General features: G+C 35.9%; 1 protein-coding gene across 1 annotated transcript in view; it reads right to left on the reverse strand.

Moving 5' to 3' along the window:
- IFIH1 (interferon induced with helicase C domain 1) overlaps nucleotides 1–16,038 on the reverse strand; it is a 55,524-nt gene that overhangs the window by 6,835 nt on the left and 32,651 nt on the right. Inside the window, exons 6-12 of the mRNA XM_058549103.1 lie at nucleotides 10,050–10,260; nucleotides 8,951–9,168; nucleotides 7,653–7,769; nucleotides 5,241–5,364; nucleotides 4,448–4,699; nucleotides 3,807–4,066; nucleotides 1,052–1,201 (exon numbers count right to left, since the gene is read on the reverse strand). Coding sequence (XP_058405086.1) covers nucleotides 1,052–1,201; nucleotides 3,807–4,066; nucleotides 4,448–4,699; nucleotides 5,241–5,364; nucleotides 7,653–7,769; nucleotides 8,951–9,168; nucleotides 10,050–10,260 — 1,332 coding nt within the window. The remainder of the gene's footprint in view (nucleotides 1–1,051; nucleotides 1,202–3,806; nucleotides 4,067–4,447; nucleotides 4,700–5,240; nucleotides 5,365–7,652; nucleotides 7,770–8,950; nucleotides 9,169–10,049; nucleotides 10,261–16,038) is intronic.

Genomic DNA, 16,038 nt, shown 5'->3' on the forward strand with positions numbered 1-16,038 from the left:
TACATTGGAATTTGAGCACATTTTCCCTTGAAAACATGCTCAACATGGTGATAAATTTCTCTAGTCCTCATTAGAAAATGATGTTTAGTTACCTTTTGAGTAACAGAAAATTTTGTGGCCTGGCCCAGGAACCTAACTATTAACTATAATATTATCCTCATGGAAAATGCACTCAGAGTAATAAATCACTAACAAATCAACTCCTGAAATACAATTACTTCCTAATTTGGTGACTGTCTGGTTATCTTAGTCTTCCATGACTTGCCTTCTATTGGAGGATGCAATTTAAAGTATTGAAGAAAAAATCCTTTAGTTAATTTTATAGGAAGAATATTATATCTATAAATCACACAAATCCTGTATATACTCAACAAAAGGTAACAATTACATTGTAATATAGTGTGGGTAAGAGATAAAGTGAAATTGAATGAAAACTGGGACATCATGCTGTTTTTTCTCTTTTTGCATGTATACATCTCCCCTCCTCAACATTTTATCATGAAAAATTTCAAATATATAGCAAAGTTGAAAAAATAGGGGAAGAAAATGTAGAAAGAACAGAGCTCCCTAAGGTTTGGTGTGTCACTTTGTCAGACATTTGTGGGACCCTGTGCTTCAGATTCCTGGTCCAGCTGTGGGCTCACAGACATCTTAGGAATAAGGAGGCTTATTTTGATTCTTGTGGATGGAGCCAGTGTCATGTTCCTAAAAATCTTAGGACACAGACATAACAACCAAAGAAGAATTGTTGTTTAAAAATACAACAGGTATCTAGTTGTCATATGAATTAAACAACAACATAAAAGGCAGTAATGCTCAGCTCTTTGAGATTTCTCTTTTTATTTTTATTGTTATAATTGACATATAACATTATATAAGTTTCTGTTGTGCAAAATAGTGTTTTGATATTTGTATGCATTGCAAAATGCTTTCTCTTTTAGTAGGAAAACAGATACATTTTTAAAAGTGTGTGTGCTGTTTTACTAAAAGAAAACAATTAAAATAAGAACACAAAATCAAAAATTAACATATTAGAGGTATTTCAGTGTACCTGGACCATGGCTATTTCATTAGTGACGAGACCATAACGGATAACGATATTACATTCTTTAATATCCAGACCTTCTTCTGCCACTGTGGTAGCGATAAGCAGATTTATTTGTCCTGTGCGAAATTTACTAATGACTTCTTTTTGTTCATTCTGTAGAAACATGTTAATAAATTAAATTTTGTGATGCTAAACACATTAAAATCTTCTAATTAGGAGAAGAAATAATAAATTACAACTGGTCAGCGTAAATCAAAGGATTAGCTCATACACGGATTTGCTGCCATCTGTTTTTGGCATTGAACAAAGACACGATGGTGAGACAACATTTGATTTCCAATCTGGGATTACCACACAATAACAAAAATATTTCCATCCTCCAGTCTGCAGGTGGGAAGATCATCATTTATGCCAAGGAAATAAATTGATGGGTGACTTGGGAGGAAAAAAGGAGGAGATGCTTTTAGTTGAAAAGAGGATAAGGCAAGGAGAAACTAAAATAGGCTTTGCTTTTCACTACATTAACTTCAGAATCTTTAACATTCAGAGAATAAGAGGCAGTGACACTTTTAAAGATTGTTGAGTTTTGAGTCAACAGAGTCATTCAAGCAAGAAACGTATGGAATATTCCTGAAAGGACATGTAGAAAACTGAAAACACTGGCTGCCTCCAGGGAAGGATGCTAGAAGACTGGAGGACAGTGGCGTGCCCTGCACTTTATTAATTTTGAAACAAGTATATATATCACCTGTTCAAAGGGAGGATATAAATAAAAAGAAAAGAAAAAGTTATCAAAACAACTATATCTAAATTTAAAAATCTGAATTTTGAAAGTTAATATAAGCAAAGAAATTAAAATATGGACTCTGGCCCCTGTATAGGAAGAATGGGTGAGCGTAAACCTAGCCTGATATGGCAAGTGTAGTTTTATTATCATAACCACTCTCATCAAAGCTGTTGGTCCAGTCGGCCTTTGGCGCACAGTCACACTATCTTTTGCCCCCGTATATTAAACAAAAATAAACACGTCAGAACAACAGTGTGTTCTCCTAGCCCCTTCCCTTTCTTCTCAGAGGCAGTAGGTGTCTTTATTTGACTCCTAAATGCTGGGAATCCTGCAGAAGACCCCCTCTCCACTCTTCTCTGAGAATTTCTCCCTCTTGCACTCACATCCACTGATAAAAACTTACATGTCCTTGGATTTTAGTAGAAGATGTCTATGCCTTCATTCAAAGGAGTAACTTTAATAATGAGAATTTCAGACACAGCATCAGACCCTCAAGTCACATCAAGTAGATGCCTAACGCCTCTCCCAATGAGTAAGTCCAACTGAGTTTACAAAGTGAGGTTGTGGGGAGTAAGAAAAGGGGTGTGTTCTATATTTTGGCATGCAAGCCCCAAGTCTGAAATGGATAAGGAGCAAAACGCAGCTTGAAAACACAATTTCCATTTGACCCTGTCTCTTTTCAAAGAGGAGCTGAGGCCACATACAATCAAAGTCATAACACTAAAGCTAACATAATAGAAACTTAAAAACAAAACCAAAAGTGAAAGAGTATAGATGTATTACTTGTAAATATTAACACAGAGGCTGTGAGGCTGAACTTCAATTTTGCCTGTGAGCTTCCTGGAAGCTAGGACAAAAAAGCAAACATATTAAGTAAACTAGTTCTCATCACAAAGAAGAAAGTAAGCTCCTTACCCAAGGAAAACAATACTTTCTCTGGCATAAATTTTAGAGGCAACTTTAACAAGAGTACATGTAGAGAGTATAACGAGAATTATAGTGGACAATTTCAAGAACTATTTCTTTTCAGCTAACACTAAAATAGATTTAATTTGCTCCATTGGACTGAATGATGATGACCATAACAGAACTGAAGTGCCCCCTTTTCCAGCAAGACTCAGGATCAATATGACTTCAGAAGAACAGTTTACTTTTTTTTTTTTTTAAAGATTTTATTTATTTATTTTTTCCCTCCAAAGCCCCAGTAGATAGTTGTATGTCATAGCTGCACATCCTTCCAGTTGCTGTACGTGGGACGCGGCCTCAGCATGGCCGGAGAAGCGGCGCGTCGGTGCGCACCCGGGATCCGAACCAGGGCCGCTAGCAGCGGAGCGCACGCACTTAACCGCCAAGCCACGGGGCCGGCCCAGAAGAACAGTTTACTTTAACAAGCCATCATTGTTTCATCCATGTTTGTAATGTCTCCAAGCGCCCTTTTTCTCTCCCAAGTGTTTTTTTCCGTGCACACGATAAGCAATATAACGAAATGAAAACAAAATAAAACTAAAAATCTTAAAAAGGAACAGAAAATCTCTCATAGTCCCAAATCTCTAACATCAAATGTCTTAATTTTTCCAAGTTTCCTTACAGATCTCATCCTATGCAAACATATTTTACATAGCTCTAATTACAATGCACACATTTTTATGGGGATATGATTTTTCCACTTGATATTATATTGTAACTATTTTCCATTTTGTTACTAAGTTTAAATGTCAATAATTTTTGCAAAGGAAACTCAATTTAGAAAGTTCCTCCAAGTATGTGAAAAAAATGACTCCTAGGACAATGCTTAGCTTGTCAAATACCACAGATTAGATTGCTGGTAAACTCATATTTTTGTCAAGAACAAATGTTTCATTATGTAAAATTATTTGTGGGGCGGTGAGAGAATTGATGAAAAAAAGACTACAACTAATTTGCGAAGAGCAGTAACAGCATAAGAAAAGAAATCCAGAAGGATGTTTATACCTGTGTCATGGGCTTGAACTCACTGCTGTGTCCAGCTCCAATCAGATGGTGGGCTTTGACTCCCACTTCTGCAAATTTTTCATTTTCAGTAATCCACTGGGAAAGGGCATATGCACTCTGTCGTGTTTTTGTGAAAATTATTCCTCGTGCTGATTCGTCAGTCCTTGTATAATGTTCCATTATGGTGTTTCTTAATTTGGTCAGTTTTTCATTTTCACGTTCTGTGTTTTCAGCCAACTTTTTCAATATTTTCTTGTTGTCTTTAAGAAATAATTAGTTTAAATTAGTAAAATACTATATGTGAATAATAATTACACTGGAAGATTTTATGTAATGATGGACTAAGATGTGGCTCAACTACAGTTAATCTTGTGCTATATCTAATGATCAGACTAGTTTAATAAATAAATTTATTGCAATCATCTTGACAATAAAATCAGATGACCAAATGATTGATTGTGATCATGCAACTTACAGCTAATCTGATCATATCAATTAGAAATGGCTCCAATATGAGTGGGATTTCTTCCTTCAAAATAAAAGATTAAGAGGGCCTTTTGAAGAGCTCTTGAGAAGCAGTGGGTTTATGTCAAAGAGATAAATGCATGAGACCATGTAATAAATGTTACATAGATTCTTACCAAAAAATAAAGTCATGAGAAATCTATCTGTCTCTTCCAGTTCCAAAGGTTTCTTTCCATCACCATCGTCACCACTCTCATCACTATCATTTTCTAGGACTGCATACTTCTTTTCTTTCTCATCATTATAGAAACTTTCAAGGTGGTTATATGCATCAATCATTCGGATTGTGTCATTAATTTGTAGGGCCTCATTGTACTTTCTCAAATGTTCTGCACAAACACGGTCTTTGCGATTTCCTTCTTTTGCAGCTATGAAAGAATGTATTATGTACAGTGAAATAATGATCAAACACACCCCCTAAAATTGTGCGGTTGACTTGAATATGTTTATGATACTGACTCCAAAATAGGCTTTACCTTGTTTTTGAGATGGGCAAGTTAAGACCTAAAATGTTTCATGAGCTCTAAGAGGGGGCAAGTTTTCCAGCTCCTAGACTTGTTGCTTGAGTTCTGCATCAGTAAGAATACATACCTGATCCATGCTGACTCAGAGGAATTGCATGAAAAACATATGAGTTGAGTTTGTGTTTGGAGATAGAGCTGTTAATATTTATCTTAATAATCTAAATATATAATAAGTGAAAGACTCTGGAGATAAAGAGAAAATGGATGAATTGGTGCTTCTTTCCTTAGAAAAGGAATTGTAACATGTTTATCCTTTTCCTACTTAAAACAGAGAAATTCCATTTGATGTTACATTTGCTTTCAGTTTTCTTGGGAATATGTGATATAGTCATCTGAAATCTTGGCATAAACGTGGGATAAACTGTTAGGTCAAAATCCAAATTACCTTTTTTTTCCATTTTAATGGCCCATTGTTCATAGGGTTGAGTTCCAAAATCTGACATTGGATTCATTTGGCAAAAAGTTTGAATCTTTGTCATTATTTGCAGAAGTTTGTCTTTAAATGGATCCTAAAAATAAATTATATACTTATTCTCACATGTTTATATTGTTAAAGGAATCATATTATGTTTGTGAAAATAATTTCCATGTTACAATAAATTTGATTTAGAATCTTTGTCTAGACAAAGTAACCAGTTAATCTCTGATCATCTCTTTGTACATTTATTTTTTATTAGTTTCTCTTATACCTCTACTCTCAAACCACACTCACACCAACACTGTAAACTCCTTCTGAAATTTCCAACTGAAAAATTTTACCAAAATAAAATTAATGAATGATATAAACCTGGAATGTTAATAATAATTTTTTAAAAAAACATATTAAAGTAATGCCACAATTATTTAGAAAGCCTGCAATCCAATTTAAGAAACATTTCCCAGGGGCCGGCCAGGTGGTGTAGCTAGAGGTTAAGTTTACGTGCTCTGCTTCGGCAGCCCAGGGTTCTTGGGTTCGGACCCCTGGGGCAGACCGACGCACCGCTCATCAAGCCATGCTGTGGCAGGATCTCACGTACAAAATAGAGGAAGATGGGCACAGATGTTAGCTCAGAGCTAATCTTCCTCAGCAAAAGGAGGATTGGCAATGGATGTTAGCTCAGAGCCAGTCTTCCTCACACTACACAAAAAAGAAACATTCCTCTTCGAAGAACTGGTTTCAGTATGATTTCTATCAAAATAGAAGTTAAGTGGTAGAGTTTTGAAAAAAGTCAGAAACAGAAGAGTGCATACTATATGATTTCATTCATACAAAGTTCAAAATCAGTGAAAACTCAGCTTTGATGTGAGAAGTCAAGATAGTGTCTATCTTTGGGGGATGGTGACTGGAAAGGGCACTGAGGGGTTTTGGAGTGCTGACAATGTTCTGTCTCTTGATCTGGATTTTGGTTACACAGATGTGTTCAGTTTATGAAAAGTCAGCAATCTGTATACTTATGAATTTGTACTTTTCTGTATGTGTGTTATACTTATTAAAAAGTATACCAAAAGTTAAGTAAGTTAAAAAGGAAGATGGCAGATTCTTTTTAAAAAATATCCTGAAAGTGTTGTGTTTAGTTTTTTTTTTAAGGATTATGAGCAGAAACATGCATTTAAACTTATCAAGTAAACATGAACAAGTATAGGAAAGGAAACTGAAGTACATTCAAATGTGCCAGTTCAGCTGGAATAGATACTACTTTTTTTCAAAATTTCAAGAAAAATCTATGGAGGTTGGTCACTAACATTGGTTTAGTGCCTACCACATTTCAAACATAATTATTATCCATTACACATGTTTCTTATCATTTAATCCTAGAATCTTTACGAGATTCAATGATTTCAATAGATTTTCTTTTCTTTTTTTTTTTTTTTTTGAGGAAGATCAGCCCTGAGCTAACATCTGTGCTAATCCTCCTCTTTTTGCTGAGGAAGACCGGCTCTGAGCTAACATCTATTGCCAATCCTCTTCCTTTTTTTTTTGCCCCCCAAAGCCCCAGTAGATACTTGTATGTCACAGTTGCACATCCTTCTAGTTGCTGTACATGGGACGCAGCCTCAGCATGGCCGGAAGAGCGGTGCGTTGGTGCACGCCCGGGATCCGAACCCAGGCCGCCAGTAGCGGAGCGCGTGCACTTAACCACTAAGCCACGGGGCCAGCCCCAATAGATTTTCAATGATTATACTTTTTATCAAGTACATATAGCTAAAATTTATCATGCTCTTAAAATTTTACGAAAGAAAGTATCAACATAATGTCCTGGCCATAACGTTCAAACTAACTCTGTCACAGTTTTTATAGACTGTAGTTAAAACATTCCTTGCAAAAGCACAATTAAAGTAAATATTTCACTTTACCATGTAAGTATTTTCCTAAGAAAGTAAATAGGTAAATTAGGTAGGATTCCCACTATCATTGTCAGCTGTAATCTGGTAACAACAAAATGGATCTGCGGAATATCAGAAAACCAATCCTGGAATTCACCAAGAAAGCAAAAAAAAGAATAAAACAATCTCTGGTAACCCATCTAGCTTAGCTGTTCAACCCTCCCCACCCTCATCCTCCAAGGCTCATATATAGTAAACCAATTACTGAGCTACTGTTCATATAAACCAGAAGATTAAAAGCAGGATGAAAGAGAGAATTCACAGTAGTGCTTTGCTGCCTAATATCCATTGAAAAAAAAAAAAAAAACCCTGCAACTTCTTTGCTAAAACTTTAAAATAATATTGTTTAGATAGTAGGTATAAAATAATCTTTGCATCTTTCAGTTGAGTATGGTATCACCAATTAAATAAACATAAAATTTTAAGCACATACTTCTCTGGTGTCATCTGCAATTGCAAACTTTTTGCATGGCTCCTTTATTTGATCTTTGAGTTGATCAATATTTTCTTTCACAGTTTTTATGGTAGATGCATCAAGATTGGCACATATCTGGAAAAGAGACATTTTTCAATATTCAAATAATTACTTTTCCCTTTCAATTGATTCAATGTAGAATTCTTTTTCATGTAAGAAACAGACAGCACGACTTGCTAAATATAACATTTTAGTATTGCTTTACTGTGGATCTCATTAACCAATAACGTTTATCCTGATAGAGTAAAAAGGAGCTTCTAAATCAAATTGGTAGATAATTCCAGAAAAGAAGTGTATTTATTTTCATTCCCTAAATTCCATTTTCCAGCTGGAAAAACTGACATGGAAAGAATATAGCAAATTGCAGAGATCAGCAGAGAATGGTTATGAGATGACCATATTACCTGAGGCATTTTAAAGGTCATCTTGACATCACTGGATTATATTAGCACCCTCTTCTACACATAAAGTGTGTATGCTAGGAGTGCGATGCTAGGAGCAGCTGAAGCTCCTGTGCCTGGATCTAGATTGGAGTCAGTTCTTAATCCCAGTAATAAATGTATCTTGGAACCAAAACTTGTACCTTTGTCTACTCTGCATGATTTTTACTGAATTCAACATAAAGAAAGGGACTTAAAATACAAATGCAATTGCCTTGGTGCCAACACACATCTTAGGTTACTCTGAATTCCTTTAACACTTGAGATCAACAACAGCACTTGATGTGGTGTTATCATTTTGGGGCAGCTGACAAGTAATAGATCTTTAATAAAGATTCTCATATCTCCATTTTCCCATTTAATTTGAATACGCAGAATATGAGAATCACACAGAATAAAAAAGACACGGTAGAAAATATGCAATTTTGAAACTCATGGAGCAAGTATGAAAATTAGAAACTTTCATAGTTTATGCATATTTCCATATCAAATAGATCGAGTTTAACAATAGGAGTAAATATTTAAAAGAAAGTGTTTCATTTGTCCCAACTTTTCATTAATTATATCTGTTCTCCATAATTTTTGTGATATTGTTCCATGGCATAGTTATTTATTAAGGTATGTTACTGTTTTGTAGAAGATTGAGTATATTTACTTTAACTAAAGCAAACAGATTTCACTTCACTGATGATCACTGAATACCTTCTTTCATGCACTCCATGGCACTTGGACCTAACCTTACTTAAAAAGCCCAAGTAGCACTGGCATGTGTTTTAGCTTTGGTTTCTTTGGTTACACATAAAGTTAATGACTTACTTTTAAAATGTGTTCTTCAGCTTTGGCTTGCTTGTTCGCTGCTCCAACACCAGGCGAAGCTGTTAGTCCCAGGATCTGAGGTAGGGGAATCACTGGTTTGTTTTCTTTCTTGAGTCTATTGTTTTTCAACTTCTGTTTCAAATAACGCCTCATGATGTTATTATAGACTGCTTCTTTGTTGGTGTGATGGCATTCATCGATGATGATGAGGGAAAAGTCTTAAAAGAAAATTCAGATGATTCATTCGTCCATACCAGCAAGGTACAGTGAAAAAAGTACCTTTAAGCTAGTCAACTGAGCTGCTGTGGGGATGTCATTTCTTGGGCAGATTACTGGCACAGCCCTCTTCTACTTTTTAAGAGGGGAATGTACCTATCCTAGTCACCTGTACATACAGAGTTCATGTGTATCAATCATGAAACGATTCCTATTAGATATTATCTCCATTTAATAGATGAGTTTCGGAAAGTTTACAGATCTAAAAAGTGTTATGGGATGGAATTCAAACCGTGGTTTATTCCCAAAACTCTCAGGATTATACTTTTGTTCTTTAATAAAATATTTAATTTTAAGTTAGTAAATTTTAATTTTTACTATATCAAATGAAAACCACACTATTTAAAGAGGGATTATTTTGCCTTGTTTTAACATTGCATTTCATTATTATGATTATTTATACTTCTTTCTCTTCCTCTCGCATACCTTCTCTTCCCATCCCCCTCAAAATAGAAAGCATTGTATTTTTATTCTATGGAGAAGAAGGCAGATCTAACAGGATCCACTAGCATATAAAAAAGAACATGTCAGTACCTACAAATAAGAAGTAAATGAAAAGTCCAGTGAGTGCTTGATTTAATAATGATATTCTTATGCAGAATAAAGTGATCGTATAAAAAACTTATCAAATTTTTTGTTTGTTTCTTTCCCCAAGGAAGTAGAAGGGTTTAAATGAAAACTCAAGCAACGAAAGACAATCTAAACCAAAGTTCATCTTTTTTTAATCAACATTTAGAGAATTATTTAACTAATACAGCCTCTGTTACAATCACTAATATTATTACTAATTCTTCCTTTTCCAAATATAAACATTTCAACCAACCTGACAACTGGACACCAGCATCTTCTCCTTTTTCTGAGTTTAAAAGGGAGTTTTCAAGGATTTGAGCTGTACTGATAATAACATCATGGGATTTGACAACTTCTGGAAATGATATTTTCAATTGAGTATCACCACTTAATCTAGTAATTCGATACCATTTCTTCAAAAATGGATTGAACTCTTCACGGAAGAGCTGTTCAACTAACGGTACCTTTAAAAATACCAAAATTAAAAAAAAAAAAGAGCAAAGTCAAAGCAAAAGAAGTATTGACCAAAGGCCTACTATGTATCAAGCATTATCAGAGGTGTTTACATTATCAGTTAATTAGGCATAACAACCTATCCATCATTCCATTCATTCATCTGTCAATAAGCATTTATTGAATGCCTATTAGATGTAGACATCGTATCTGGAACACAAAGATGCTTAAGATATGGTTGATAATTTTCAGGAGCTCAATCTAATTGAACACATAGAACAAGACTAAACAAAACAAAACACATTATTGCAACACAATATAATAATTCTCCCATAGAAACATACAAAGCGACAGCAAAGAGGAAAAAACAACTGATTGCTCAAAAGACAGTTTTAGAAGGAATTTAAATCTTGTAAGCTGCAAGGAGATAAATTGAAACTAAGTCTCGATAAGAAATAAATTTTGAATTTGTAGAGCAGGGCCGAGCTACAAAGGGCTGTGAACACCAAGCAGAGTATTTTAAATTTTATATAACAGTTCACAGTACCCTTGTGAATTGTGTTGTAAAGTTGATTAATTCCTGTTTGTTTGGGGATCAGGCCAGAGGCAACATGTCTAAAGGATTGGAGGGAGCTGAGAACCAAAAATGAGGAGGTAAGGCATTGCCTAGGAGAACGGATGTGAGGTGAAGGAATGGACTACTGGAACAGCTTTGGTGGCTGAGAAAGAACAAAATAGCAAACAGGTTTGGCAAAAGCAGTGGAAACTGTTTCAGAGGCAACTAGCATTGTCAAGTGAGAATGTGTTGATGTTGAGGTGCCTTGACCTGATTGGCGATTCACAATGTCTTGGCATTTGCTAACAGGTCAAAATGCAAATCTTCGTGAAGACTCTGACCTGCAAGACCATCACCCTGGAGGTGGAACCCAGTGATACCATGGAGAACGTGGAGGCCAAGATCCAGGATAAAGAAGGCATCTCCCCTGGCCAGCAGAGGCTCATCTTTGCAGGCAAGCAGCTAGAAGATGGCCTCACTCTTTCTGACTACAACCTCCAGAGTCAACCCTGCACCTGATCCTCTGTCTGAGGGGTGGCTGTTAATTCTCCAGTCTTGCATTCACACTGCCCAATGATGGCATTACTCTGCACTCTAGCCATTTGCCCCAATTGAAGTTTAGAAATTACCAGTTTCAGTAAAAGCTGAGCCTGTTTAAAATGTTAATAAAGGTTTTGTTGCATGGTAGCAAAAAAAAAAAAAAAAAAAAGTCCTTATGTCATAGTGTCTGCTGGAGGTGGCTGAGTTGACACCTCAATGCTACACATTACCAGTCATTCAGAATACCTCCTGGATTAGGGGAAAGGAATAAGCAAGCCATCTTGAAGGTCATATCCTAGAAGAATTTATACAACGGAAGCCCAGGGTTGTACAGTGTGACAAATAGAGAGTTGGCAGGAAGAGTTTCAACAGCAAGTATCAAAGAATACGCATTAATATTCCTCATAATGTAACTCTCTGATAATGTGATCAGCAGTTACTTTTCCACTGGTCCGCAGGGTATGTATTATTCACCTTTTATCTTGAGGTAAGCCTCACTTATGTGTAAAATGAGGGCTGGCTGATCCCTGTGGGTGAGGAGAAAGTGTATGAAGAAGTGTATTATTAGTAGAAATGACGAAGGCTTCCAAGATTGAAAGTGGGGGGATTGTAAAATGGAATCCATGAATTTCAAGGAAGCAAAGTGGACTTACAATCAATAATCAAGTTTGATAAGTGAAAGAAAATAACACAGCGTGGACAAAATAAAGAGAGAAGCTTTCAGTTAGTGCTTTTTTTTTTTCAAAGTGAAGTCTCTGATCTACCTGCCACAAAATCACATGAGAGATTCGGAAAATGCAGAGTCCTGAGCCTCACCCAAGAACTACTGAATCTAGGGACCATCTCTGGGGACAGAGTCTTGAAACCTGCACTATTATGAAGCTTCCCATGCAACATTAAAATTTGAGAACCACAGCTCCTCTCTCTTTTCCACAAAGTCGGATTCATTTTTGTAGAACTATTCTTTTCATTCCTCTTATATAAGCATTTTTCACAGAAATAGAACAAAAATTCTTAAATTTGTATGGAACCATAAAAGACCCCGAATAGCTACAGCAATCTTGAGAAAGAAGAACAAAGCTGGAGGCATCAAGTTCCCTAATTTCAAACTACATTACAAAGCCACAGAAGTTAAAACAGTATGGTATTGGCATAAAAACAGACAGATAGATCAATGGAATAGAATAGAGAGCCCAGAATTAAACCCACGCATAAATAGTCAATTAATTTATGACAAAGAAGTCTAGATTATACAGTGGGGAAAGGACAGTCTCCTCAATAAATGGTTTTGGGAAAACTGAACAGCCACATGCAAAAGAATGAAACTGGACCATTTTCTTACACCATACACAAAAATTAACTCAAAATGGATTAAAGATTTGAACATAAGACCTGAAATCATAACCCTCCTAGAAGAAAACATAGGCAGTAAGCTCCTTGAGATAGGTCTTGGTGGTGATTTTTTGAAGCTGACACCAAAAGCAAAAGCAATAAAAGCAAAAATAAACAAGTAGGACTACATCAAACTAAAAAGCTTCTGCATAGCAAAGGAAACCATCAACAAAATGAAAAGGCAATCTAATGAATGAAAGAAAATACTTGCAAATCATATACCTGATAAGGGGCTAATATCCAAAATATATAAAGAACTCATACAACTCAATAGAAAAAAACCCAGCAATCCAATTAAAAAAAATGGGCAGACGATGTGAATAGATATTTTTCTAAAGAAGACATACAGATGGCCAACAGGTACATGAAAAGATGCTCTACATCATTAATCATCAGGGAGATGCAAATCAAAACCACAATGAGATAGCACCTCACACCTGTTAGAATGGCTATCATCAAGAAGACTAGAAATACCAAGTGTTGGTGAGGATGTAGAAAAAAGGAAACCCCTTGTGCACTGTTGGTGGGACTGTAAATTAGTATAGCCACTATGGAAAACAGTATGAAGGTTCCTCAAAAAATTAAAAATAGAACTACCATATAATCTAGCAATTCCACTTGTGGGTATTTATCCAAAGAAAACAAAAACGCTAATTCAAAAAGATATATGCACCACCATGTTCATTGCAGCATTATTCACAATAGCCAAGACATGGAAACAACCTAAGCGTTCATCAATGGATGAATGGATAAAGAAATATATACATATAAATATATATATATACACACACATATATAAAGGAATATTATTTAGCAATAAAAAAGAATGAAATCTTGCCATTTGTGACAACATGGATGGACCTCAAGGGCATTATGCTAAGTGAAATAAGTCAGACAGAGAAAGACAAATACCATATGACCTCTCCTATATGGAAAATCTAAATTTTTTTTTTTAAATTTTAAAAAACTGAGCTCACAGATACAGAGAACAAATTGGTAGTTGCCAGAAGCAGGGGTTGGGGGTGGGAGAAATGAGTGAACTGTTTTTTTGTTTGTTTGTTTTTAGTTTAAATGAATTAAATAATAAATAATAATAAAGATAGAAGAAATAATCTGAGAAAGAAGTCAGAAAGAAAGATTCTGAGGAAGGGAATGGAAATTAAATTTAGCAGAAGGAGATAGCATGACTCAGAGGACAGAAAGTCAGCCCTGAAAACAGCCACTCCAGCTACTTCTTGTGTGACTTTGGACAAGTTACTTAATCATTTCAATCATCTCAATTTACATGTTAATAAAATGAGCATAATGTTAACCTATGACAGAGTCGTTGCGACAATTAAATGAAATAGAGGCTAACATATTGCCTGTACTCAGAAAACTTCCCTGATATTTCACCTATCCTTTTTTCCCTTGCAGTAGAGTATGGCGGAAGGAGAAGACCAGTTAACCTCAGAGGAAAAGGGTTCAAGTCTCAGCTCTGCTGCTTTTTGGCTGGATGATCCCTGACAGGCCAATTAAAGCCTCAGTTTTCTGATGGGTAAAATGGGGATAATTATGGTTACGTGATAGAGTAGCTGTGTGGAATTAATGAGATACAATAAAAATAATTATTATTATAAAGAGTAATACAATACTAATTATTATATTATTCATACACATCTCTAATTTCCTAGACTGTAGATCCTTGAGGACAGGATCTGTATTTGATTTGTCTTTAGATACTCTCACGTTGCTGAATGAAATAAGAATTTCTAAACCGTGAAGTGACATAGAATCCTGAGGTTCTCCCATAAAGGATGACTCAAGACCTTCCAAAGAAGCAGCATCTTCTGGTCTACAGAACAAGAAGTTGTCACAGGAGGTAGCAGGTGTAGGAAATCCTGATACCCACTCTGGGTGGTGCTGACTTCCTACTGAAGCACACAGAGAAAGCCAGCTGCAAGTCTGACATGGCTAATTGGGAGGTGTGTGGTCCTCTTGGAGCCTTCTCCTGAGATGTAACAGAGTGCCTGCCAAGACTAATCAAACCCAACTGTACCCACTTCTGCTGAATCATATGGGGCTGCATTGCAGCATCTGAAGGAACCTGGGATTCATCTCTCGTGATGTTGAAGCCCTAGATAGGAAACAGAAAGTCTGGGAACACAGGTGGTGTTTTCATTTCTCCTCGAATTTGAAGGCGATAACTTTGGAAAGGATGGAGGAAGGGAGATGAAAGTAAATGGCGTTAGGGAACAGGATTTCTCTTTTCTAGATCAAAGGTTATAATACCATGCTATTGGGCCAAACACAGAATGCAGGTTATGTAGACTTACTGAGCCAGAGATTCCCGACTCAGTCAAAAAGAATTAAAGCTGAAATTACCTTAAAATTCAAAGAAATGGGATAATAAAGTAAATAATTACTTTAGTAATTAGTAAATAATTACATAGAAGAACTAGTGGAGGGATTTCTAGTAATTCTTAGGGAAAAATAACAGGAAAGCAGGTCAGGAATTAGACTCATGTCCTTAAATGTCTACACAATAATGCAAAGAATATGAATAATTAATGAGGATAATTTAACATCTAAACCTGGCTGTAAATGTGGACTAACAGAATCATCTACATGCAATGGGATGAAAGATTTGTGACAAGAATATAGAATTGAGAGGAGAAGGAGTGATTACAGAAAGGAATGTGCATTAGACACAAATAAAAACATGAGACCTGAAACGATCATCAACATGAATGATATGAAGAAACAAACATAAGTATTTACATTCAGGCTCAAAAATTAACTGCACGAAAATCACTCAAGAGAGTTCTAGTTTAACAGATTTTCAAAGGAAAAGGAACTGACGCTTTTTAGTTCATGGCAAGCTCAAGAAGAGTCTGTGGGTGCCAGCACCGGTGACAAAGGCAAACCAGTCACGGGCTAAGTGTCACAACTCATCTTTTCTACATTGCACTGATAAGACTATATCTATAGTATTTCGTCCAGCTCTGGACACTGTGTTTTAAGAGGGGTCTAGATAAATGTCTTGAAAAGTAGGAGCACTCAGGATGATGGCAAGTCTGGAAACCACGTTATACGAAGAACAGTCAAAGCAACTGAGAATATTTATCCCACAGAACACAAGGAAAAATATCTTAAGAGCCACATGACACTGCCTTCTCTGTGAGAAGGGCTGTCATGAAGCAAGAGAATTAAGACTTATTCCGCATAATCACAGAGGAAAGAACTCCAGCCAATGTGTGTGGATTCCAGAGAAACAGATTTTGGTAAATACATGCAGGGCTTTCTAACAGTGTCAGTTGTT

This window comes from Diceros bicornis, chromosome 10 (assembly GCF_020826845.1).
Source record: "Diceros bicornis minor isolate mBicDic1 chromosome 10, mDicBic1.mat.cur, whole genome shotgun sequence".
Lineage (NCBI taxonomy): Eukaryota > Metazoa > Chordata > Mammalia > Perissodactyla > Rhinocerotidae > Diceros > Diceros bicornis.